General features: G+C 38.6%; 1 protein-coding gene across 2 annotated transcripts; it reads right to left on the bottom strand.

Annotated features, from left to right (window-relative positions):
- On the bottom strand, positions 1 to 27,876 carry MMD (monocyte to macrophage differentiation associated). Of its 2 annotated transcripts, none has more exons than XM_074223676.1 (7): positions 27,555 to 27,876; positions 20,136 to 20,217; positions 12,416 to 12,576; positions 8,415 to 8,489; positions 7,204 to 7,305; positions 5,289 to 5,358; positions 1 to 1,929 (listed from the first exon to the last, which is right to left on the bottom strand). In XM_074223676.1, exons 1-7 carry the CDS (start codon positions 27,578 to 27,580, stop codon positions 1,729 to 1,731), a joined length of 717 nt encoding a protein of 238 aa, XP_074079777.1. In that variant the 5' UTR covers positions 27,581 to 27,876; the 3' UTR covers positions 1 to 1,728. The 2 variants fall into 2 exon arrangements, with proteins under 2 accessions (XP_074079777.1, XP_074079775.1); XM_074223674.1 differs by lacking the exon at positions 27,555 to 27,876 and adding an exon at positions 26,790 to 27,012.

Below are 27,876 nucleotides of genomic sequence, written 5' to 3'. Positions count from 1 at the left end.
ACAAGTTCAAATTACAATTTTATTCAAGACTACAGCAGAATTTTACATAAATTTTAGTGGTTTTGACAGTGCTACTTTTGAACAGAGTAAAGGAACTCACAAAAAATAGTAATATGTTAAAACAAATGTACACAGGAAGATATCAGGCATCCAGATATGTAAGAATCATGCATACAAAAAAGTGGTCTGTGGTCTGTAACTGGGGCCTGCTCTAGAACATGTATTTACTACTTAATACTGTAGAGGTCTTTTGCTCATTCATTCTCACATAATTTACACAAATATGCAGAGTTCTTAATATATTAAAAACAACAACAAAATTTATCCCCTTTGAAGCCCATATCAAGAAAAAAATGAAAATTGACCATATTAGTGAGTCTAAAGTACGTTAATCAACATTAGACAATTCTCACTGATCAGGCCCATTAGTGGAAAACAGGCAATACCTAGAATCAAAATTGAAGGCAAGAGGTTGTTTCATTATTACAAATATTAACATGAAAGACAAAAGTGAATGAAGTGAAAGTGTCAATCTTAATATAAGACATTTATAGGTTAAGACAAGATACGATAACATGCTAATCACACTACCATCATGATGAGACTGAACCATGACTTAAGACTTTCAGTCCCATAATGTTCAAAAGTTTTTAGAAGAAAAAAAGGGAAAAGCTTGTTGAAAGATAGTATAAATGAATTGATGCATCTAACCACATAATTTAAAGCAAATTTCATATGTGAAGATAGTCAATACTGAAGCTAAACTACATCAGCTTAACCAATGGGCACCAAACAGGTAATGAGCATTCAAATGAATTCATCATAATCTTCAAGGATTTTCAACTGGTTAACCCAACCCCATGAAAACTAACTTGAAACAGAAGCATCCCCTTATTCATCATCATCCAAAGGATCCTTGAAGTAACAGTGTCAAAGGGAGAGGGAGAGTCAGGTCTTCATAAAAGCTAATGAGGTCAAAAGAATTTTTCCATTACTAGTAGACTACATTAATGATGAAGCAGAATTGAATTTATAGATACAGGTTGGCAGGCAAGTTTTGAATCTGTAGTTTTAAAAAATTGGCAATTATTCGACATAATAAAACCACTGAAAGAGGTATGTTCATCAGTATGTGGAATGTTGACTGCAGGTTGCAGTGATTTGCAACCCAAATGAATGAATAACTGCATAGATGTCTTCTCAATGAAATTCTTTAAAAAATTTACAAAAACCTAAAGTTTCCATTTAAAAATAAGCATATTATGCCACAATGAAACATGGCAAAGAAAGTTGTCTGAATTCTGTCCATGATTCTTCACAAAGCTAATGAATAGAGTGATAGAAATTATTTTTAAAAAGAAAAAAATTTGTTATTGCACTTAAACACTGACTTCTTACATTTTGAATTACTAATTTAGAAAATCCATGCAGTAAAATTGGTAAGATTAAAATATAAAATTCTCATATGTGTAAATATCCATTGGCCATTCTATACAGAGTATTTCATGAAGGTGGAATGGAATAGATAAGTTAATACAGTATCTTCTTTGCTGAGAGGAGGGACCACTCAACACAGATCATAATCTTAGTTCACAGTAATTGTATTTTTTAAAAAAAAATCTAGCAAAGTCAGTGCACTTTTTTTCCCCCTGTGCAATTGTCTACTCTTGCCCAGCCCCAATTCCATAACAGAAGTAAAACTGGTTTGGAGACTTAGCACAGGTTAGTTCATAAATGTCGGATAAAGTCTGTAGGACTTCTATAAAGGTATTTCCAAATGGCATAGTAATGTACTGCTGCTGCTGTGGCCACAAAAAGGTGCCAGATGGCATGGGCGAATGGAATGATACCATCACTTTTGAAGAACACGACTCCCAAGCAATAAATTAAGCCTCCACAGGCCAGTTCTTGCAGCCCATCAGTATTATTCTGTCAGAAGAAGAAGAAAGTTCTGATATTAATTACTGTAACAGTAGGAACTACCAGGAAGGATTTAAAGTTATTGAATTTCTCTGTATTCAAAAACTGTGAATTAAGAAGTCTGCTTTCATTAGCCCCTCCCCTCATCTACTTGGATTTCATTTTGTGGGCCTGGCTCCAGTCTGAAGTTCCCAGCTCTGCTTTCACACACGCTCTCCCATCCACTCTAGTAGCCCCATGCTCCGGCAGCACCAAACCCACTGACATCGCTGTCACTGACACGTCATAGGCCTTTCTGTAGTCTCAACCAGGGATGCTTCCCCACCCCCACCTACTGATTTCCTGCCAAGGCTTTGAAATCTGGCTCTTTCCTGGACACCTTCCCACTTTCACCCGCTAGTGATGATCATTGCCTTGTTGTACGTCTCAACCATCCCAAACCTTCCAAAAACATACAAAAAGAAGTATGCGGCTGATACAAACACATATGCACAAAAAAATATTGATAGCAGCTCTTTTAGAGGTCCCAAAGAGCTGCATGTTGAGAATGCCTGTGACTGGTGAACGACTGAACAAGCAATGGTATATGATAGTGGTGGGGACTGCCATGCTGTGGGGCAAAAAGAGAGCCCTGGAGGGGCCTATCTGGAGGAAGGCAGGGTGTGGAGGGCGGAGCCAGGAGAAGGGAATGTGTGTGTGGGGGGAGGGGAAAGAGATCATTGAGATGATCAGTGGGAATGGCTGAGCTGTTCCCAGGGGTGCAGGGTTCCAGGATTGCTCTGAGGCACTTGTGATGGGGTATGCCATCCCTCTGGATGGTATCCTGACTGGTGGAGTCAAAGGATGGATCAAGGTGAGATTTTTTTTTTCCCTTTATCTTTCTTTTATTTTGAGTATGGGGGGGTCTGTTTGCTATCACAGCATGGCTTTGCATAACTGCACATGGTGATAAAGAAAATTTGACATTCAAACATATGATTCAAGAAAAGTATAAAAAGTCATTATAACAGACTATATGGGAAGATGATACATGTAACTCCTAAGAACTTTATCATCATTAGAGCACTTCAAAGGAGTTTACATAGACAGAAGGCATGGGAGTGAGTAGATTACCCCCAAACTCATCTCCAAAAAACATGAAGGGGTGAAAAGGAAGGATGCACTGGGGGGAAGGGAAAATTTTATCCCATTAAAGATGAGTGCAAAGAGTTTTTGCAAGGAGGGGAAAATGGGAGGGGAGGTGGTGGGCAATGCTTGAACTTACCAGAATTTGTTTAAAGAGGGAATATATATATTCATAGATACATATTTAGATATCTATATATCTATCTACACACACACACACACACACACACACACACACACACACACACACACAGAGTTAGGTATGAGATTGTAACTTCCCAATGGGAAGTTAAAAGAAAAGAAGATGGGGAGAGACATGAGGATAGAGAAGAAAATGAGATGGAGAAAAATAATTCTCATACCTGATTGTGATTGGTATGAGCTCTATTGTAAAATGGGAGCAGATAACAGAATGAATTATAAACTAGACTCTATATTGTTTGTAAGAGACAGGACTTGAAATGGAAAGATACACACACAGTTAAAGGGCTACAGCAGAATCGAATATATATCAGCTGAAGTAAAAAAGGGCAGGGGTAGCAATCATGATCTCAGGCAAAGCAAAACCCCACCTAATTAAAAGAAATAATCAAGGAAACTACATTATGCTAAAAGGTAACAAAGACAATGATGTAATATCAAAATATTTACATCAAGTTTCCTCTGATAAAAGACTCATTTCTCAAATATAAACAGTATAGAACTGAGTAAAATTTATAAAAAGAGCCATTTCCCAACTGAGAAATAAATGGTCAAAGGATATAAATAGGCAATTTTAGAAGAAAAAAAATCAAAGCTATTATTGTGGTTTTAGTTCAGTTGTTTCAGTCATGTCCAACTTTTCATGATCCCATTTGGGGTTTTCTTGGCAAAGTTACTGAGGTAGTTTCCTATTTTCTTCTGAAGCTCAATTTATAGATGATAAAAATAAGACAAATAGAGTTAAGTGACTAGCCCAGGGTCACACAGAAAGCAAGTGTTTCAGGTCATGGTTGAATTCAGAAAGATGGAACTTTCTGACTCTAGGTATGGCTCTCTATCCTCTGATCCACTTAGCTACCTTAAAGTTATCTAAAGTCATATCTAAAAAATGCTCTAATACACTATTAGAGAAATGAAAATTAAAGCAAGTCTGAGGTCATAAACCCACACCTATCAGAAATGCCAATTGCTGGAGGCTATAAGGGAAAAACAGGTTCACCAATAAACTGTGGTGGCATAGTTCAACCATTCTGGAGAGCAATTTGGAACAATGCCCAAATGGATATAAAATTGACCTAGCAATACCATTATTTAGGGTCTGTATTTCAAAGAGAACAAAGAAAAGGTAAAAGGGTCTAAATGTACAAAAATATTTGTAGCAGTTCTTTTTGTGGTGGCAAAATCCAAGCAATGCTCATCAATTGGAAAATGGCTGAAGTGGTATATGATTATGATAGTATACTAATATGCTATAAGAAAAAAACATATCAAGAACTGTATCAATTGATGCAAAGTTTTTTTTCCCTTCTAACCAGGAAACCATTGTGCACAATAAAAGCAATGTTGTAATAATGATCAATTGTGAAAGACTTGGCTACTTTGATCAATACAATAGACCAAGATAATTCCAAAGGACCCATGATAAAAAAAATTTTATCTGCCTCTGGAGAAAGAATTTATGAACTGAATTCACACTGAAGTAACATTTTCTTACTTTATTTTGTTCACTTTTTTTTGGGAATGTGGCTAATATTGAAATGTTTTGCATGATTTCACATGTATAATTAATATCATTACTTGCCTTCTCAGTGGATGAAGGAGGACTGGGAAGGAGGAATTCAAAAGGTACAAAGAATGTTAAAAAATAATAAATTGAATATTTAAAAAAAATTTAAGTACACATGCTCACACATTCTCATTCCCTTTGAGGATCCAGAAAAATCTTCAAAAGAAGGTAAATGGAGAACATCACCACCACCAAGAAACTGTTTTCTATGAGCTAATTTATATCACTAATTTGGAAAGTTGTTATAACAACTTGACACCTGATTGAGAGAGACAGTGCTTCCTCTATGCTTTTGGGCAGCACTTGGGTATAGTACAGCCATGTCATGGTATCTTTTTTCCCCTTTAAAGTGTTTTGACTAAGTGAAAATGCTATGCTATATATATATATCAGAATTAGGATCTCAGAGGGATCCTCTAATAATTTTTTTTTGAAAGCTAAAATCATGAGGTTACTAAAAGATTAAATTTCTTACCATTGATGTTACTACCAAGGCAGGAGAAAATCCCATTGTTAGGTAGAAAAAGAGTTCGACCACTTTGTACCTAGAGGAATAAAATGGAGTTATACTAATATGTGTATTTCCATCATACCAAACAAGATACTTACATGCTTTTTCCTATTTCCTTTGAAAAGTAATGTAAATTTGTAGCCAATCAAATGAAATACATTATCTTGGAAAGAGTCCATGAGATTCCAAACTAAAACAATTTCAGCTGAGTAACAATGGCAAAGAATTTGAAAAGGTGTCACCCTCAAATCTTTACTTGGCAATTTTCTTTCAGCAAATGTCAATTAGTGTTAATAGAAATTCTACTTCCATTCCCTGACCCTATGTTTCATGTTTATTTTTCTGTTCCAACATGAAGCCTTTTGTTAAAGGAGAAAGGATGTATTCTTGGAAGGGCTGAGGAAAGGAATTCTAGCTTTAGGCTACAAGAGGCTTAAGAACATCTCTATGGAAGTGAGAAGCAAAGAACAGGAGGAGCTTTTTGGTCTGCAAATAACAGCAACAGAACAGAGGCTACAGAAGTCTAATGTCTAAGAAAAACTATTCATGTTTCTGTAGTGCCTTATAGTTTACTAGATTTACTTTTACTTTTTCATCTAAGTAAGGCAAGTCTTTCTATGCCCATTTTACAACTAGGGAAACTTATAAGTTAAGTGACTTGCCCAGAATCACAAGATAGTAATTGATGGAGCTAGGACTCAAAACTTAGGCCTGTTGCACAAATCCAATGCTAAGAATAGCCACTCACAGAATTCTTGCTATTCTAAAATGTTACCTCTTTTCTGTAGTAATCAGATTATACCAGGGCCTATTAATATTATCCTAGGTTCTCCGATCTTGGTTGAAATGACAATTTTAATTTCAACTTTTGAAAAGGGAAGCACACAATGATAAATGTGAATTATATTTGGTTCTGACTCTGGTGTTTTAATAGGTTTTAACTAATGAGGAAGATCCTAAGTAAGACAAATAATATTTCAAATTAATAACACTTCAAAAATGGAGGAAACATGGTTTAACAGAAAAGGAAAGAGAGTAAAAGACCAGAGTCTCAGGCCACACATGCTCAATGACCTTAGGTTAAGTCTTTGAAACTTTGGGAGGCTGTTTGTCAGTATCTATAAAATGATCAAGTTGGACTAGATAGACTGTAAAGGTTTGGTTTTTTTTGGGGGGGGCATTGTTTTTTGCTTGTGGAGTAATTTAATTCATTAGGAGATGAATACTCCCATGATCATTATCATGTCTTGTAGATTCATGTATCACAGTCAAGTCCTTTCTCATAAATCAATCTTTATCTCTCCCTTGCCTGTCCCCTATTACCATGTTCATACTTGGCTATGCTGCTTTCCCATCTGAAATGTTCTTCCCTTTTTATGCCATCCATCAAACTCCCATTCATTCTTTGTTTAATGATTAATCCTGTTTTTAAAAAATAGTTTTTATTGTTGCCTTTTGGTTTAATAGTAGTCCTTTCTTGATATTCTCTACTTCTTCCACTAAATCCTCCCTCTTTAAACAAAGAAAAATTATTATAACTGATATATAACATGTCTAAAGTCCTTTTGAGCTACAAGCATCTAACTTTTAATTATATTTACTATCATTTCTTCATAAATTCACTACATTGATATATCCTATTCTGCATACAAATAAATATTTCCATCCCAGGGCATCATGTATCTTAATCTATTTGTGTATCATGCTCAGCACAATAACTTTTGTAACTTTTATACCAAACTGATCTAAACATTTGTTGAAAAAAGTTTATATCCTATTTATGTATTTCTACTATTTTGAAATTGTAAAATAGTAATAACAAAGTTGTGTACTTAAGGAAGGTCATCTTAAAATTAAATGCAAATGATCAATTTCTTACTTTTCATGGTAGAGAAATACATAAATGGTTCCTCCAGCTGCCATGAGCCAGATAAACCAACGCATATGAGATGCCAGGGGTCCAAGTTCACGAAGATTTAACCTAAAAATGTAGAAATGACAACAAGAGCAAATGTGATCAATGAATGGAATTAGTATTTTTTTCCTCCCCCTAACCATGAGAGCAGAAAATTCGCTATAGGAGATGCAATTGAAGAGGAAAAAGAGCTAAATGAAAAAAAATGCATTCAACATGAAAGGTGGTTTAGGGTTTCTCAAAATATGGATTGGGCTACATGGAAGATAACTGTGGGTATTATCTGTCTAATTCTATATAAGTGGGATGCTACTATGACTTCTTTGTTTCTTGGCACTTGTGAATAGATGAACACATTATATTTGAAACTCAGCCTTTGACAAAAGTTTGTATGTAGATCATAAAGATACAGTTGCTTTTCATTCAGTACAAGTATCAATTGCTTCATAGGCTAGAATGAAAGGGACTGCTTCAACAAGGCATTCAAGAGAGACTTCATTAGAAGAGAGTTTGAACTCAGGCTGATTCTCTATGCCTCTGGTTTTTGTTTCCCAATGTGAACTGGGCCCACACAATTTTGGATCATGTTATGAAACCAGCAGGGTTTGTTTTTATGGCACCATGTAAGTAGGCCTCTAAGAACCAAGTATGTTGCTATAGTCAGACCCAGAGGCCAACTACCTCTACTGCAGTTGCTGGCATAGTGAGATTTTTTGAAAGAGATTAAAAACTTCCTTTGAGGGAAGAACTTTTTTTTTTAATCTTAAAAGGCTTTTTTCAAAGGAACAAAGACATTATTAGATCTGTATAAAAAAAGAATATAAGGATCAAATAAGTAGAACACAATTTTTAAAGATATTTAATATAGAAAAAATGTATTTGAAATATTATAGTTATACAGGATTCATTTCGCAAATGAGGAAAATGGAAGTAAGAACCAAAAGAAAGTCCTCTGTTCTTATTAGAGAACAGCAAATTACTCATTTGAGTCGATTTAAATGTGTACTCTAAGTGGCAAAGGTACATATAAGAACCATTTTTTAAAAATAAAAAGCATTTACTAAAGTTATGATAAACATCCTGGAAAGAACAAACACAACAAAACTCAACCAAAAAATAGATACAAAAAAGAAAGCAGAAAGTATTATTTTAAAAACAGAAAGTTAGTTTCTTACCATGGTGCATAGGAGGCTGCAATGAAGAAATAGATCACCATTCTATCACACATATGAAAACAATGCTCCATTGTCCTAACAGATAAGAGAAAAGTATTGAAGTAAATCCTTCCTCTAGAAATGATGCAGAGTAAAAATTCTACTCCTATCATGTTGCAATTTTTGTTCTATTTTCTTATGGTACTTGAAAGTCTTTAAAAACAAAATATTAGACTATACAAATGAAACTTCTCAGGAATATTTTATTCTTTGTTTTGTTTTGTTATTTTACTTTTGCAAGGCAATGAGGTTAAGTGACTTGCCTAAGGTCAGACTGCTAGGTAATTATTAAGTATCTGAGGCCACATTTGAACTCAGGTACTCCTGACTCCAGGGCCAGTACTCTATCCACTTCGCCACCTAGCTGCCCCAGGAATATTTTGTTCTTAAAAACAGAGAAGGCATTTAGAGAGACTCTCAAGGAGAGGAACAAATGAAAAAATATCCATTCTCTCATTCAATGGTCCAGCAAACTGAGCTGTCTCTTCTGAAGGATTATTTTTCAAGACTCATTTTATTTCCTCTAATTAAAAACAGCTTACTTTGGAGGCAGAGATTTCACTCTCTGTGTCTAACCTATAATATGTTCACTAGATTCTTGCTTAATTTCTAGAACTCATTTTATTCAGGATCTCTTTGGAGTATAAATTTCTTTGTATATTCTACCAAAAGTGTTTGAAGCCTAGAATTCTTTCTTTAGTTGAGTTTGCTCATTAGACATGCCAGATATCACTACCCTTTCCAGAGTGAAGTACCTGGGCTCTTTAAGATTTTTTCAGTACTTTAAAAGGCAATACTGATGGAGCACTGGCATTTGATCTTGTCCTTCTGCTGTACTATATTCTATTCATCAAAATACTCAAGGGTAGATGGGTAGTCACAGATTTAGAGCTAAATGGAATCATTAAGAATAATGAATCTTCATCTCATAACCTTGGAGCTCACTGAAGGAATTTAAGGATTCAAGGAAAAGATTTTAAATGTTAAAGGATCTCTTTACTATGTCCATACCCCAGTATAAAGAAGCAAACTTTTTTTTTTTTTTTGCAAGGCAATGGGGTTAAGTGGTTTGCCCAAGACCACACAGCTAAGTAATTATTAAGTGTCTGAGGCCGGATTTGAACTCAGGTCCTCCTTACTCCAAGGCCAGTGTTCTATCCATTGTGCCACCTAGCTGCCCGTGAAGCAAACTTTTATAATCATCATTAGATGATCCTTTCCCAACCTGTGCCCCCTCCCCTCTATACTCTTCCTTGCTGAGATATACCACACAGTAGCTATACTGTACAGGTTACTTTACAGTCAAGATTTTCTATTAAAAAACAGGCTGTAGGGGTGGCTAGGAGGCACAGTGGATAGAGTACTGGGGAGTCAGGAGGACCTGAGTTCAAATCCGGCCTCAGACACTTAATAATTACCTGGCTGTGTGGCCTTGGGCAAACCACTTAACCCCACTGCCTTGCAAAAATCTAAAAACAAAAACAGGCTGTATTTTGGCATTTGAACAAACTTTTAGGAAATGGCAAAATTCAGGAATTTTATTATATGCTCATGATCCCTTTTACTTTGCATTCTGTCCATTTTTGTAGTCATGGCAAAGTGACTCTGAATGTTGTAAAACAAGCATCTATAAATTTTTATTGATTCAGAAATCAGAATGTCAAAGTAAGCCTACTGAAGAAACCACAAGCATTTGCTTGTGCCAGTTAATAAATTATTATGCTCATTTACCAGCCTCTAGGGCTTTAGAGCAGAATGACCCCAAAAAACAAGGGAGTGTTTTTTCTTTATATCCTTTTTTGTTTTTCTACCATAGTTATTTTAGAATCTCCCTAATTCTAACAACCTCTTTTCTTGCCCCCCCCAACTATTAAGCAAAGGCATCTAATACAGTTACTGTATTGTATATAATATTCTATCTCACGGGTGTTCTGTCTCTCTGCTGGAAGGAGGTATATCACATATCAGTCTTTACTCTCTGTGGCTTCCATTATATTTTAAGGTCTTTTTCTTTATTTATATTATAATCCCTTGTTCCCCCGGATTTCTATTTATTTTGTTCTACATCAGTTTGTACAAATCTTCCCATGTTTCTCTGAATCCTCACACTTGTTATTTCTTCCTGTACAATATTATTTAATTATATTAATAGATTGTCACTTTTTCTAGATATTTTTCCTAGTTTTTTATTTCCAGAAAAATTACTCTAAATATATATATATAACACTGTTCTCTTTGTCTGACTTTTGGGGATACCTGCTTAGTAGTAGAAATGCTATGCCAAAGGGCATGGACAGTTTAGTAACTTTTCTTACATAATTCCAAATTGATAGTTGGATGATTTCACAGTTCCACTAATAATGTATTAGTGTGCCTGTCCAATTGTCCTTCCAGGTTTAGCTCTTTTAGGCTAAGAGGTCATTTAATAATTATTTTCTTGTCACAAAATGGCACAAATTGATAATATTTTTGTCAGTAGATTTAGGGACATAATAATACTGTATAGATGTAACCTTGCATAACTATAATTACACTCAAGTTAAGATTCATGAAATTCAAATAATCTTTACTCCTGATGGCTATTTTCTAAGACCACATTTGTCAAATTATATTCTTTGTTTTGTTGTTAATGATTCTGTGAGAATTATTAAGTGACCAAATATGTAGAACTTCAAGCAAAGGGCTATTTGAGATCTGGGAAGAAAATGGTTTTTAACTACAAAACACTAAGGAAAGAAGACTTCATGGTGAAGATGGCTTTGGAGCTAGGTTTTAGGAGTCTACAAGTGTGTTGGTTCTTGATTATAGGGACCAACAGAGTTTGGCTGTTGCCTAGAATATGGTAAGGGGAGTGATATAAATCTGAAGAGGAATAATGACAATAGAACAAGCAAAATAATCTGAATATGTCAACAGGCTTTGAGCAGAGGAAGTTATGAGATCAGAACCACCAAGAAGGAAGTCAAGATAATTGTGTAGATCAAAAATATTGGATATAAAATCTGAATAAGGACTGATCCTATGATTACATTCAACTCCTGGTGAGAAAACTCCCTCTATCAATGCTAATAGTGCCTTCTCTGCAATTTTTTTGATATCAGAAAATTGCCTAGAGGAAGTGTCAGACTTGAGGGTGAAGTGCAAAAGTGTAGCCTGAACAACATTACAATGTAATTGGGAAATATTTAATAAAAAGAAAAATTCAATATAGCATAGATAATGTTGATTTGTGATTTCCTGGATCAATATATTGCTGGCAGGGATCTGTGTCTATTTGAGTTTAGCACCACTGGCCCTGTGTACCGAGAGTTCAAATGACTTGCTGAGCATCTCTCAGCCAGTACTGATCAGGGTGGGACTTAAATTCACGTCTTCCTGGCTTTCTTCTTTATCACACTGTTTCTCAAACATATGAGAAACAAAATTATGTGTCAAAAATATTCATGCTAATTTTTTTATTTGACAGTATCTAAAATTTGACCTTTTTCTCCTTTTCCCTTAGCATATCCTCTAGCCTGCAGAACTAATTTTTTGTTGTTGTTTGTTGTTTGTTTTTTAGGTTTTTTGCAAGGCAAATGGGGTTAAGTGGCTTGCCCAAGGCTGCACAGCTAGGTAATTATTAAGTGTCTGAGGCCAGATTTGAACTAAGGTACTCCTGACTCCAGGGCTGGTTCTCTATCCACTGTGCCACCTAGTCGCCCCCCTAGATAACTAATGTTTAAGATATTTCAAGCCCAGGAATTGTAAACTGTGGTCAGAGTGTGTGAAAAACTCTAGTCTTAACCAAAGAAAATCAGTCAGGAAATGAAGAATGGAATGGTTTAAGAATCTGAAAAGCAGGAATATATTTCATTTTCACCTAAATTACAATCTGCCTTGTCCTCCCTTCCTCCACCCCTGCCACACATGTTTTCAGTTCAAATGGGTTTATCTACTAAAAGAATAGGCTGTTTGTCATATACCTTAAGTGACTCTTTTTCCATGAAACAATGTGAAATACTGTGGAAACGATGAAGAGGGCACATAGGCCCATTCCATAAATCCATGCTGTGATCTTTTCCCAACAGTCATCTGATAGTCGATGGAGGAGGGCACTGCCCACAATAGCAGGAACAATGAGGAGCTATGAAAACAGCACAGATAAATACTTAGGTTTTACTGAATTTGGAACTTGGTCCCTCTATATCACCTCTGTGTTCATATCCATCTCAGAAAAACAAAATTTCAAAATGAAACACTTTTTGCTTTTGGATAATCATAATAAAGACTGTAGAGAGTTGAAGATTCTTAAACTGGCAATCCCATAACCTATCCTAATTTAAGAAATCAAATGCTGTGACCAGACTCAATTTAAAATTATTGCTTAAAATATTCTAAATGGGATTTTTGTACTACATTAGTCTTTTTTTGTCAAGCTTTGGACATCTGTAGATTGTAAGACTTTTTACAAGGCTTTCTCTTAACATGAAAAAGTTCTCCCCTCAAACTTATTTACACAATGTAAGACAGACCAGAATCTTAGAAGCAGAAGGAATTTTCTTCTGGTTTATTTTCTACACTCTCTGCCTGACCTGATTTTAAAAAATATCTATAACATAAGGGTCTTTTATTTCCTAATCCCCAAGGGAAATAAACAACCTTATATCTAAACAAGAAAAATTGGAAAGATTTCCACTGCTTCTTTAGCACAACTCTCCTTCCTACAACATCTAAACTTGATGTACTTCACAGAACATGAGGTCATACCCTTCCTACGTGTTCTAGAGAATTTCCCGTTTAATTAAACAATTTCCCCTTCAACTCTTCAGTGTGGGGGGAATTTTCTATTTATATAGCAGTCTGTTGTTTCCTTTTTGAAACTCACAGAAATGACAAGAAGCAATGAAGAGCTGAAAAACAAACTTTTAATAATTGTTTCAGCCTCATCTTAAACACAGCCTGTACAATATTCATATTATCTAACTGTCTACATATACAAACTGCCTTTTTGTACAAGACTAAAGTATAGGCAAGTCTACTGGTACCATTTCAAAAACTCTGTATTGTGATTATTTAAATACACAAATGTATCTGAGGGTCATTTTCACTGGGTGACACTATATAAATAAGCTAAATAAGTTTGTGTGTGTGTTTTCACGAGTATGTTCCATCTGGAAAGGTTACTGTATATCTATGAATTCTGAAAACAGAAACACTCTATCCAAACAAAGTTATAAAGTTAAGTTTTCATTTTTATTCTCAGTACCTCAATTATACCTCAGAATCAATTTTCTCAGTGGTTTATCAGCAAACAACTGTCCTCAGAATCAAATATATTTTCAGAATGATTAGATTCATTGTACCTTTGTGGAGAAGGGGAGGGAGGCACAGTGGCTAAAGGACTGCTTAGAAGTCCCTGTTGGCTTTTTTTTCTTTTAAGATTTTTTGCAAGGCAGTGGGGTTAAGTGGCTTACCCAAGGCCACACAGCTAGGTCATTATTAAGTGTCTGAGGCCGGATTTGAACTCAGGTACTCCTGAGTCCAGGGCTGGTGCTCTATCCACTGTGCCACCTAGCCACCCCCCCCCATTGGCTTTTGACTCATACTTACTATGTTTCCCTGGGCAAGTCTTTCACTGCCTCAGGCAATTTTCCAAAACTAGAAACTACAGATCAGTTGCTAGATCCACAAGAAGAAGTTTCCTCACCTGGGGTTCCTGACCCAATAGACCTAGGCCCAGATACTTCCTTTACACTTTCAACAAAAAAAGCAATTTGTACCTCTATAAAACAAAAGGGTTGGACTAAGTGATCTCTCAAGACTCCTTTGACTCTAAATTGTACAATCATTAGTGCAATAGGGATCAAGTTAAGCCATATGGCATTTGAAAGAAAGTTTGAAACCATAGGCAGGGCAGTATCTTTCCAATGAAGATTTACCACTATCTTAAAACTGGGACTCAGTCCAAAACCAAAGTATATTGGAATGTTAGGATCCATGGCATTCATACTATGGGATCAATCTTAAGGAGAAATCTTCTTGTAAAGGCTTCTTTTGGAATTTCAGCATTTTATCTCTTTGGTAGAAGAAAATATCGATCTACCTGGAGCTATGTTATCTATTATATGTGGTATTAAAGTCTGGTTTCTAAGAGAAAATACATTTAACAGATATTTTATATCCTACTCTAAAGGACAGCCAAGTATACCTCCATTTATATCTTAATCTTAACACAAGTAGAAAAGCTTTATGAATTTTGGTTTATCCTAAGCAATGAACAAGTGATGTGAAAAAACACTGAACAGATCCAACCTTTCTAGAGAGCAATTTGGAATTGCACCCAAAGGGCAATAAAACTGTGCATACCCTTTGATCCAGCAATACCACTACTAGGTCTGTATCCTGAAGAGATCATGAAAAAAGGGTAAAAAAACCCCCCCACATGTACAAAAATATAACAGCTCTTTTCATTCTGTCAAAGAATTGGGAATTGAGGCGATACCTATCAATTGGGAAATGGCTGAACAAATTGTAGTATGTGAATGTGATGGAATACTATTGTTCTCTAAGAAATTATGAGGGATGGGACTTCAGAAAAGCCTGGAAAGACTTGCATGAACTGATGCTGAGTGAAGTGAGTTGAACCAGAAGAACATTATACACACTAACAACAACATTGGGTGATGATCAACTATGATAGGTTTGTTCATTTCAGCAGCACAATAGTCAAAGACAATTCTAAAAGACTTATGATGGAAAATACCATTCATATCTAGAAAAGGAACTGTGGAGGTTAAATGCAGACAAAAGTTTACTTTCTTCAGTTTCTAAAAGTTGTCTTAGGTATTATGTATATTTTCCTTTCTAATTTTTTTCCCATTTTGATTTGATTATTTGTTCACAATATGATTAGTATGGGTTAAAAGGTCATACATATATAGTCTGTATTAGATTATCTTCTGTAAAGGGGAGGGGGAGGAAAAAGGAAGGAGAGAGAAAAATGTAAAACTCAAAACCTAACTAAAAATGATTGCTGAAAACTGCTGTTGCATATAGTTGCAAAAATAAATAAATAAAATAGTATTTCCTGCATAAACAACTAAACCATTACTGAATAAGAATACTTGATTTTTTTAAGTAATCCAATAATAAAAGTTGGTTTGCACAGGGATTATTCAACTTCACAGTGTAGGAATGAGAATAATATAATATTCAAGTGCATTTATAGAATTTAAAGACTTTGTTGTTGGAAAGGTGTTCAGTAGCCCATCCAGCTCAACCTATTTCCCAAATACACAACAGATCAGAAAAGAAGGCATTCAGCCTATGCTCAAAAACCTTCAATGAGAAGGAACCTATTATTATCTAAGGTAGCCTATTCCACTTTTGGACAATTCTGATTTTGGAGGAGGTTTTCTGAATATTAAACTTGAAATATCTCTTTGGAAGTTCAGTCTATGGATAAACCATAGATAAACCCTTTTCTGGCCAAAGAGAACAAGTCTAATGCCCCTTCACTTGACAACCCCTCCCTACCCCCATTCCATCTTCTCTTCCCCAGGTCAAACATTCCCTAATTCTTTCAATCGTTCTGTATATAATGTAGAAACCATTCTATATAAAAATCCTAATGCTTTGGCATCCATTTAACTCAATGATATGGCAGTATAATAACTGCAATTTTTCTACATTGGCTAAAATGATTTAATACCCTTTTCTATCTTCTAAGAGGGTATATATTATTGCTTTTAACTTCTACTTTTTTATTTTTTTCTTTTAAATTTATTTTTTATTCTCATTTTGTACAAATGTTTTTTTACATTAATAAAATATTCTTGTTTACAAGTAAACAAAATACCCCTCCTCCCCCATGAATATAGATAGACTTGCTTGGGCGAAAAAAGTAAAGGGGAGAGAAAAAATTTAAAAAAAATAATAATAGTAATAATTGTAGGTATGGCCAGGTGGCGCAATGGATGAAGCAGCAGCCCTGGAGCCACAAGCACCCGAGTCCATATCCAGCCTCGTAAACCCAACAATCACCCAGCCATGTGACATGCAAGCCACCCGATCCCCACTGCCCTGCAAAAACCAAAAAAAAAAAAAAAAAAAGAAAGAAAAAAAAAGACCCAAAATAAAATAAAATAGTACTACTATTATTAGTAGGGGTGGCTGGGTGGCAGACAAGAGCATTGGCCCTTGAGCCAGGAGCACCTGGGTCCAAATCTGGCCCCAGACACTCAAAGATCACCCCACTATGTGGCCCCAGGCAGGCCATCCAGCCCTACTTGCCCTGCACCTTCCCCCAAATAATCATAACAAAAAATGTGCTTGAGTCTTTGTTCCAACACCAACAACTCTGTCATGGGTAGATCTCATTCTTGATAAGTCCATCACAAAAGTTATTTCCATATTTTTCTACCGTTGCCATTGCTGATCGCAACTCCCTCCTTTCTTATTTCTCCACTACCATGTACTCTATTTTCTCTCTCCTTTCACTATGACTCTGCTGTAGGGTTGCTGAGTGGCACAGCAGACAGATCCCTGGTCCTGGGGCCAAGAAGCCCTGAGCCCCCATACCACCCCTTAGGCCCAGAATCCACCTGGCCCTGTGGTCCTGGGCAGGCCTTCCATTCCCAGCCCCTTGCAAGAAGTAAGAAAGAAAATGTGTTATATCTGGCCACTCTCCCCCCATGGTCCATCCTCTCCTCCTTTATTCACATCCCCACCCCTTCCCCCTGCTCCCCCCTCCTTCTTACTCCAGATGTCTATACCCCATTGAGTATATTTACTGTTTCCTCTCCTAGCCATCTCTGATGAGAGCAAAGTTTCCCTCATTCCCCCTTGCCTCCCCCCTTCCATATCATTGCATTGTAATAAAAAAAAATCTTATGTGAAATATCTTGGACTATTCCCTCTCCTTTTTCTTTCTCCCATTCCATTTCCCTTTTTTTTCTATTGACTCCATTTTTTACACCATATTTTATCTTCAAATTCAGCTTTCTCCTGTGCTTCAACTATAAAAGCTCTCTCTACCTGCTCTATTAACTGAGAAGGTTCATATGAGTATTATCAGTGTCATTTTTCTATGCAGGAATACATGCAGTTCATCCTCATTAAGTCGTCCCTCATATTTCCTCCCTCTCCTCCAAACTCCATGCTTCACCTGAGTCCTGTATCTGAAGATCAAACCTTCTGTTCAGCTCTGGCCATTCCAAAAGGAACATTTGAAATTCCCCTAGTTCATTGAAAGTCCATCTTTTTCCCTGGAAGAGGACATTCAGCCTTGCTGGGTAGTTCATTCTTGGCTGCATTCTAAGCTCTCTTGCCTTCCGGTATATTGTATTCCAAGCCCTATGAGCTTCCAATGTAGCTGCTGCTAAGTCCTGTGTGATCCTGACTGCAGCTCCACGATATTTGAACTGTGTCCTTCTGGCTGCTTGTAATATTTTCTCTTTGACTTGGGAGTTCTGGAACTTGGCTATAATATTCCTAAGGGTTGGTTTTTTTGGGATCTCTTTCTTGGGGGGATCGGTGGATTCTCTCCATTTCTATTTTGCCCTCTGCTTCTAGAATATCAGGGCAATTTTCCTGTAGTAATTCTTTGAAAATGATGTCAAGGCTCTTTTCCTGGTCATGACTTTCAGGTATTCCAATAATTTTTAAATTATCTTTCCTAAGTCTGTTTTCCGTATCAGTTGTTTTTTCAATGAGTTATTTCACATTTTCTTCTAATTTTTCATTTTTTTTGGTTTTGAAGTATTGATTCCTGATTTCTGTTATATTCATCAATCTCCTTGAATTCTATTCTGTCTGAAGGATTTGCTCTCCTCAGAGTTTTCTTATCTCTTTTTCCATCTGGCCAATTTTTGCTTTTTAAAGCATTCTTCTCCTCAATAACTTTTTGAACTGTTTTATCCATTTGACCTAAGCTGGTTTTTAGCATGCTATTTTCTTCAGCATTTTTTTGGATTTCCTTGACTAAACTGCTGACTTCATTTTCATGTTTTTCCTGCATCTCTCTCCTTTCTTTTCCCAGTTTTTCTTCCAACTCCCTCATTTGATTTTCAAAGTCTTTTTTGAGCTCTATCATAGCCTGAGCCCAATTTCTGTTTTTCTTGGAGTCTTTAGATGCAGGAGCTTGTGCTTCCTCATCTTCAGACTGAGTATTTTGGTCCTTCTTGGGCTCATTTGCAAAATATTTCTCAATAGTCTTCTTTTTGTTTCTCTGCTTGCTCATTTTCCCAGCCTGGGCCTGGTTTGGGGTGTTTCTTGAGCTTTTGGGACACTCCCACAAGAGTCTCAGTGTGTGTGGCTCTGTCCTCCCTCCTGGTCTGTGAATGACCATAAGCGCCCCGCTCTGCCAAGGGGCTGAGGTGGGGGGGGGCCCTGCTGTTCTATGGGGGGGCCTAGACTGAGATCAGGATCTGAATGTGGTCAGAGCCCCAGAGTCCTGTTTCAGGGGCAGAGGACAGAGCTAGGCAGTCTCTCTTCACTCCCCTCCCTCAGCTCAATGGGCTCATGCCCTGGGGGCTCCTGCTTACTGGCTCCACCTGATTCTGTTTCCTGGATCAGGGCTGGGGAAAGAAGATGCAGCTTGCTGTGTGCCCTGAGGGCTGGGCTCCACGTGCTAGCTCTGGCAGAGGTCACCCGCTGTTCCCCCACTTTGTGCCCAGTTCTCCTCAGGGTGCAGCTCAGGAGACTCCCCCGCTGCTGTGAGCTGAGACTCCCAGCACCCTGGGGCTGCCTCCGGGAGGCTGAGGTTCTTTGGCTCTGGTGGGCCACCCCTCTGGTGGGTGGCCTCTCCAATCCAGAGAAGCAGAGCCTTTCTGCTCTTTTCCCGGTTAGCTTGAGTAGGAGAACTGCCTCACTGGGTCCCTTTGTGGGTTCTGTCTCTCGAAAGTTTAGTTAGAGTCCTTAGCTGATGAATTTTATCAGAGAGCTCCTAAGACTGGATCCCTTCTTGTCACCATCTTGGCTCCGCCCTCTTAACTTCTACTTTTTTAAACTAGCCCCTATGCCTCCCCTCAGGAGCCTACTATTTGCTTATGGTGTTTCACTTAAACTGTTTTTACCCAAAAACATTTTTTAAAACTCCATGACAACTGAGCAGAGTAAATAAATGATTTACTAAATTATCTTGGACATAAAAGATTTTGATTTGTCTGTAGTCTGAAGGTAGGCACTAAATCTTAAAGGGATTCCTAGGGAAAAGATAGCCTATCTTAGGTTAGTATTCTTGGTTTTTTTTTTTGTTTTTTTTTTTTAGGATTTTGCAAGGCAAATAGGGTTAAGTGGCTTGCCCAAGGCCACACAGGTAATTATTATTAAGAGTCTGAGATCGGATTTGAACCCAGGTACTCCTGACTCCAAGGCTGGTGCTCTATCCACTGTGCCACCTAGCTGCCCCCTAGAGTTAGTATTCTTATTAAAATAATTCTTTATTTATCACCAGGAAACAATATTATTCATTTTACAAAGACCTCATCGGTGAGTGCATACTGTCCATTTAATTGAAAGAGGACTGCAGTTTCCGAGGTGACTCAACCCAGACACCCTGGTTGGGTAAGTAAACATCATTTTTCCAGTGCCTTCTTTGACTTAAAGATTGTAAGTACATCTGATTATATATGTCAGATAATTCTAAAAGTCCCATTTTGGTCATTGGGAAGAATGGAGGGACTGACTGCCCAGTATACTCACAGCATGTGTGTAACAGTTAGCAGCATGTTCATAGCAAGTAGGTTTATAGCGGCTGTTGGCAGGGGCCCGATGGTTCATGAACCTGGTCAAAATAAACAGACATCATGTTAGGAAAGCAATAGTGAAGAGTGTCTAGGTGCCTTATATGGGAGAGTAAAGGAGATGGTGAAAAGAAGAGCCTATTTACAGAACTAAAATATGGGAAGTTATTCAAATCCTGCCTCAAATGCTTACTGAGTAAGTAAGTACTGAGTAAGGTAAGTAACCTTAACCTCCCTCAGTCTCAGTTTCCTCACCTGTAAAAGGGGCTTAAAGACTATAACTTAAACCTCTCACAGGTTTGTTGTCTCTATCAAATTGAGATGCTGTGAAAAGTACTTTGCAAACCTTAGCTAAATAAATGCTACTTATTTTATTTAATAAATACAGGAGAAAAAAGTTACAGCAAAGATATAAACTAATCTGACAGCAAAAGATCTGTAACAAATTGTGTTTAGTTAATTGTTTCTTTGCTTCATTTAAAAGAAAAAAACAAGAACTCCCCAACCAATACATAAAGTGTTTTTCTATATTTATACAAATGCAAACATAGGGCACTCTTCTGGTCATTAAAGCCCAAAGGAAAATAATGCATTGAAATGGTTTCTATCATATCACTCAGAATATTCAGGTTAGATACCTTTCAGTTATTTTCTGCACACTAAGTGTTTATGTCCCAGAGCCCTGAAGTCACATAATTATCAGGAGTTTCCAACTTGTTCTTCCATATCGTGTTATAAAGAATATGTTATATTCCCACACTGGGCAGCATAAATAAATGATACTTGGCTAGCTCAAGCCTAACACAGGAAGGTATATTGTTCCCTGCTGTCTGCATGAATAAGTGAAGTAGGTTCCAAACCTCACCAGGAGCACTCTAATTACTGTTTTTTTTAATTCATCATGAGAAAATTGAATTTTCTTTTGCACAAGATTGATAATTTGAGAAGCTGATCTAGGACGATCAGCATAGAATCTGAAATATTTAGGCTGCCCTAAACTAGATTGAACATTTGGGTCTCAAGCTATTAATACAAAACAAAACAAAAAACAAACCTATTTTTATGCACAGATGGAACCAAATACACTCTTTGGAATCAAGTAGGAAATGTGGTTTTGAGAATGATGCATGAAAGTAAGTCCTCCAGTTGTAAATTTCTACACAGATTACTTACCTCTACAATCAATCATAGTTTGATTATAACCTAGACTGACTGAGGTGCTAGTCATTTGGCGGGAGGTCAACTGATATTTATTGAACTACATTTACTACTGTTTCGACACTAATTGTTAGAGAATGAACTACATAGTGAAATGCTGCAAAATTCTTTTAAATTGTTTACTCATGAACTTGAGAAGACTTCAAGCACATTTTTTGGTCTCCTGATAATCCCTCAAATCACTTTGCTAATTTCCTTCAGGACTAGTTGTTGCCATATAGGTCTTATTAGGAGAAAGGAAAATAATTACACTCTAGGGAAAAGTGCTTTAAAAGCGTCCAAAGAGCAAACACATCATTAAGTTCAGACATAACAACATATCTGTAAGTAGCACACCCTATAAGGAACAATTTTATAGGGTAAATGGCAATGCCTCAGGACGGTTGAGGTTAAATCAAATTGGCAGCTCTCAACTAAGGGTGGAGTAAGCAGGGTTCAAACCACCCACCATCAAGACTGATGCTAAAATAGCAGTTTATATTATTGTTGGCCCACAATTAGTAATAGAGAAATCTTCACATAGAAAATTGTCCTAAAATTCTTCTAAACACAATGAGACATTGTGGATTTACATAGAAAGATTTATTTTCTCCCCTCCTTGAACAACTTTTGTTAAAATAACACTATGTTTAAGGAAAAAAATACTACATCCCTTATTTCTTCCCACCTCTCCTCTCTACCAATGCTTTAACTTTATCTAATGAATTGCAAAGATGTGAAATAAGAACAGGGGTTCTTATCTTGGGGTCCTTGAACTTTTTAAAAAGGGAGTTGCCAAATGAATTTCAATATAATTGCTTTCATTTATAATCCTAAATATTTTATCTTAAGCATTTAAACATATTATTCAGAGAAGGGATCCATCTCCATCAGTCTCACCAGAATGCCAATGGAGTCCACAATATAAGAAAAGCAAAGAATCCCTAGACTAGAGTATTCCTTTTTCTTTCTTTCAAAAAGTACTTTCTGGAGTTCAACTGAACTTTCAGATCACTACTCTGGAGGAAAGGGTTTGAAAACAATTGTGTTGTAATTTCTCAACTTCCTGCCAGAAGCAAAGCCTTTATATACTCCATTCTGAGGCAAAAAAAAAAATGCACTTAAGACCTAATTAGAAAATGAAATTGAATTTGAATAAAGAAAAAAAACTAGTTCTCACACAAAAATAAAGATGTAAAAGATCTTAAGTGTTATGATTAAAAAATATACTCCACTTCTAACATGGATATCAATATATTCTAAAGATTACCTAATATTTGAGCATCAGCAGGGAAAAGTATCACCTTCCTGAAGAAGAAATTAAAAACAAAACCTGGGCAAATGATGGACATTTACAAAGTTTACCTAAGGCAAAAATGATCACATTGGTAAAATATTAATCCCTCACTTGACTCCTCGCAAACTTACAAAACTTCTCCCTCATATTTGGTGCCATTTTCTTTTTTTTTGTCCCATTTTAAACCAAAGCTCTCCTGCTACTTCCCCAAAACCTTTTGCTGTATCTAGGCTGCTCCATCTTCATTCCTCTTCTCTATTAAAAATGTACCTGCTCCAGAATTCATTTTTTTGATTATGCATATCTGTTACGTGGGCTTTGGCTTTGTTTTTCTTTTTAAATAGGAATGTGAGGGGCAGCTAGGTGGCACAGTAGATAGAGCACTGGCCCTGGAGTCAGGATTACCTGAGTTCAAATATGACCTCAGACATTTAATAATTACCTAGCTGTGTGAACTTGGGCAAGTCATTTAACTCCATTGCCTTGCAAAACCAAACAAATATATATATGTGTGTGTGTGTGTGTGTGTGTGTGTGTGTGTATGAATGTGAGAAAATAGATTTTAAACAATGAAAAAATTAAAATTAAAAAAATAACCACTCTGGGTTCTTCTTCTTACTTTGATCTCACCTCACTTTGAAAAGCAGCTATAAAAACTGATTCACAGTGAAATGTGATAAACTGATATACTATCTATTATCCCTCCCAGGACCAACAACTAAAATTTAATCAAGCTATCCCAGAAGAATATAGTGCCTGAATCCAAAGAACATCTCCAATAATGGAAAAGAAGCACTATGGTGGATTGAGGGAAAGGAGCTGAAAAGGGGAAGGGAGACTGACCTAGTGCTCTTTAAATTATATCACATAGGCAGCTGCCTAGATAGATGTAATATCATCCCTTCCTCACAGTTAGGCATCTGATACACCATGTTTTGAAATAAATACAAAATTAGAGAGGAATCCTATTCATATTCAGTACAGTTTTCCTCACTGTGGCTAAAAAAAAATGGGTGGGGATGGGGGGAAAAGAAAATGATCAAGATTCAAGACCAGCATATTAGTTCTGATTCTTGTGTTTTTTTCTTCCCAAAGTAGGGTATTTTCTGAAAGCAGCTTTGAAAATCACAAAGGATCTCAGAGGATTAGTAGGAAGAATGCTCTAACTTTTCTAACACTAATTCCAACCCGATCTTAACAGGAAAGTGACATTCCATAACAGTTTTATTTAAGTTCAGCAAACTGTACATCTGTTTAACAAAAGGAAGCATACTAACTCATTGAGAATGAAAATATTTTGATACACACATATAACACACACACATTTTCCTTTAACAGGGACTAAGGCCCTGAGTGCAATAAATTAACTTCACACAATCATCTGTTATGAACAGCATCAATCAATTACAAATACTTCCATACTTCTTTATATTATAGGACAGACATCTCCTGATGAACAACTTCCATCATCATCTGGAATTCAGACTATAAATTGTTCATTAGGATGATGAGCTCCCTCAAAGGGTTCCAGCAAGTGCTACAACATGAAAAAAAAATGGAGATAATGGGAAAGGTGAAATGCTCCAAAAAGCATTCTTTGTTTAGAATGGTCCATGTATCTTTTGGGTAAATGTAGCAGGGTACAAATCAATCTCAAAATCTCAAGAGAGATGGGGCGGGGTGGGGGGAGAATCCAGGGAAACGGGAGAAAATGAAAAATTTAGGGGATTAGGGCTATATGATCCAGGAAAGAATGCTGCAGATAGAAGTAAGAGAAATTTGGAAGAGGAGTGGCTGGCAATTGTCTCTGTGTGTGTTTGTGTGTGTGTGTGTGTGTGTAGAAGGGTAAGCAAATAGAAATGTTGTTGTTCTGGGTTCAAATAGAATGTTTATAACTTTTGTGATTTTAGCACATTAAGTATAATGCCTCCTGCAAATTCTGCAGGACAATGAATTTTCCTCACAGCCTCATTCTGTGGAAGCTCAACAATTCTGGAAGCTGATCCAAAGTCACAATTACAACAAAATTTCCATTGTGGTCAATCTGGTAGAATGTTTAGACTTTTCTTATTGAGTACATAGCTAGAAACTATGATTTAATGCAATGTTTACTAAACTAATTTGGCCATGGAATGCTTTGGACTTGAGATATATTGAAAGAACTCATAAATGTTGATTTAGAAAGTCTAGAATAAAGAAATTTTAGAGTAAAAGAAAAAATTAAGTCTATCCATTTTTTATACTCCTCCCAAATTTCCAGATATGTGATACATAATCTTATTTTATAAGGAAAATCTCAGACATTTGGTCAGCAACATTTTTTTAAAACATTGTTAGCTTCTGAAAGGAGTGTGGTAGGGACACATTTTGAAGAAATCCCAGGCAAAGGAAATGTTTTCACCGAAAATGCCCCCCATTCACTACAAGCAGCTCTATATTTGACTGGTACTTACATGTAAATATCCTGAGGACTACTACTTTTAAAGCTATGAGAAATGCCTTCCTTGTCCTCTCCCCTCCCCTCCCCTAATAAACCCTTTTAAAAGTATGCAGCATAGACGCCTGGTATGTTAATATGTGAACTGGGGAGACAGGTTGAGGATCTCTTTTGTTAAATAATACTTTCCAGTTGCATTATATTATCACAAAAACAGCCAAAGAGAAATGAAAACACTTTTTCTATGGAATAACATCGTGGGTGTGAATAAAGCTAGAGTACTACTTAAGATTGACTGAAAAGACCACTCTGGGAGTAAATGGAAGACCACTGACAAACCTGGAGACAGTGATTTCAATAAAATTGCAGCTCCTTCCTCAAACAGGAAAATCAAAGGAGGTATATACACAGACAAAAGCAAAACTAAATTGAATAAACCACAGGGGCAGCAGAGCAGGCCCAATCATGCACTTCATTTTCTTCCTTTATTGTCTCCACGCAGGTTTGTTTTTTGAAGTCTTCAGCTCTAATATAGCGTTTTGACTAGAACAGGGCAGAAAACTTGGTTTTAATTTAAGGGCACTGACAGAAAGCTCCCAAGAGAACCAAAATTCTGAGGCATAATTAGTTGACTGAATACTCCTTATCACTAAGAAATTCATAAGCTGTCATTCTGGCAAATGTGACCAACCCCATTCCCCTATTCTTGTGTCTGTGTGTGAGAGACAGACAGACAGACAGACAGACACACACACACACACACACACACACACACACACACAAACGGGCGGGGGGGGGGGGGGGGTGAATCAGGAAGGAAGCTAGAAATCCAGAATGGGTAAGGAGTATGTGGGGGAACTAGAACAGAAAATATCAAAGAGAATCTTTTCTTCGGAGATAAATTAAGATTTCCCCCTTTCCTCTGCCACAAACAAAGCCCAGTGATCTATAAACTCGAGACATCAACCAAAACTGGTCCTCCCTCTAGTGAAATCCTTAAAAGGGCTTGAAATAGCAACTCTCAAAATTCCATTTCTCCATTCTTCAACGACAAAGCTTTTTGCTGCTCACTCCTCCTAAGTGCATAGAAAGGGGAAGTCTGTGTGACACAGTCAAAAGGCACATGGATGAAGCGTGGCCACCGGATAGGTGACCCTTCACCCACATAAACTAAAAATGAAAATCTTACCCTAGCACCCCCCCCCCCCCCCCCCCCCCGCTTCCTTTCGGAAACTATGCGCAAATCCCCCATCTCGTTCCAGCGCACAGAAGAAAAGAAGCCTGGAGGCAAAGACCAGCTCAGTCAGCCTCGGTGGGATCCTAACCAGCTCTTCCAAGAAGGGCCAGACGGGGCTTTCCCGGGAAGGGCTGGGCTCATCCGTCCCGTTTTCTAACCCGAGAGGACCCGAGCGCAGGCTCCTCACGCCGAAATTAACGCTAGGCTTCTCGGAGCCTAAGAATAGCCCAGCCGGAGGATGCTGAGCCAAGGCATGCAGTGGCAGCTGGGGCCAGGAGGAGCAGATGCTGCAGCAGCAGCCTGCCTCAGTTTACCGCCCCTCCCCCACTTGCACCCCCGTCCCTCACCTCCCCCCCCTCCCCACCACGAAGCAGCTGGGAATGCTACAGAGCTTGGGAATCGCGGAAGGCTGAGCAGCCCCGGCTTTGCCATTCTAAAGCTTTACCTCGACTCCATTAGCTGCAGCCACAGGGGAAACGACCGCCTGGGCCCTGGACCCCCAGCGAGTCCGGTGTTCATGGATCCGGGGGGGGGGGCAGCCTGGGACTGGGGGCTAGGGTAACAGTTCTGGGAGAGAGGCTTCTCAGACCCTGCCCCTGCAGCCTGGGCTTCCCAGGCCATATAGGGCGATGGAACGGGCTCTGAAGCGCGACTGCACCGGGAACAGGCGGGACTGGAGGTGGGGGGGGGGGGATCCTGGGAGATCCAGGGAGAGAGGAAGAGAAGCCCCGGCGAGCAGCTCCGGGGGGGGGGGGGGGGTGAGGAGAGGGAGCTGAAGGAGGAGGAGGGGGACGAGGAAGAGGAAGAATTCCCTTCTGCGAAGAGGGTTCCACTGGGCACATTCTCCCCGGAGCTAGGGAGAATCCCCCTCTCTGAAGGAGGGGTCAGGGTGCGCGCAAGGAGGGGGGAGAGAGCGGACAGAGCGATCCACTTCAAGGGATGGAAGGAGGGGGGATCGCCCCGGGGGAGAGACCCTGGAGCCCCAGCTGAAATCCACTCCTGGAGATCCACCCTCGGGATGGAGTGGAGCCGCCCCCCGGGGGAGAGAGCCTGGAGCCGTGGCGGAGATCCGCTCCGGGGGATCCAGCCGCCTCGATGGAGTGGGTTCTCCCCGGGGGAGGGAGCACGAGGGGGGCTTGGGAAGCCCCCCAGGCCGGATGCAGGAGGAGGCGCAGGGGCGGGCTAAGGCCTCGAGGGAGCCGGTGCTCACCGCTGGAATCGGCTCTTGACCCGCATGGATGCTCCCGCCGCCTCGGGGGCTCCCCGCCTCGGTCCTCAGCGTGGCTGGCCCCGCCGGCTCGGGGCCCTCATCTCTCGGGCTCGGGCTCAGGCTGCTCCCGGCGCGGCCCGCTCGGCCGCCCGCCCGCCCCCCGTCCCTGCTGGATCGGGCTCTGCCGGGCTGGGGCTCGACAGACAGGGCCGGAGGGAGGGCGACGGGGGGGGGGCCCGGGCCGGGCTGGCCGGGCGGCGGCTGGGGGAGGCCGCTTAAAACGGCCCGAAGCCTCCCGCCTCCCGGGCTCCCCCGCCCCCGG

This window comes from Macrotis lagotis, chromosome 2, assembly GCF_037893015.1.
Source record: "Macrotis lagotis isolate mMagLag1 chromosome 2, bilby.v1.9.chrom.fasta, whole genome shotgun sequence".
In the NCBI taxonomy this organism is placed as follows: domain Eukaryota; kingdom Metazoa; phylum Chordata; class Mammalia; order Peramelemorphia; family Peramelidae; genus Macrotis; species Macrotis lagotis.
Note: the sequence above shows the minus strand (reverse complement) of the source record. Positions and strands in the feature narration are given on the sequence as shown.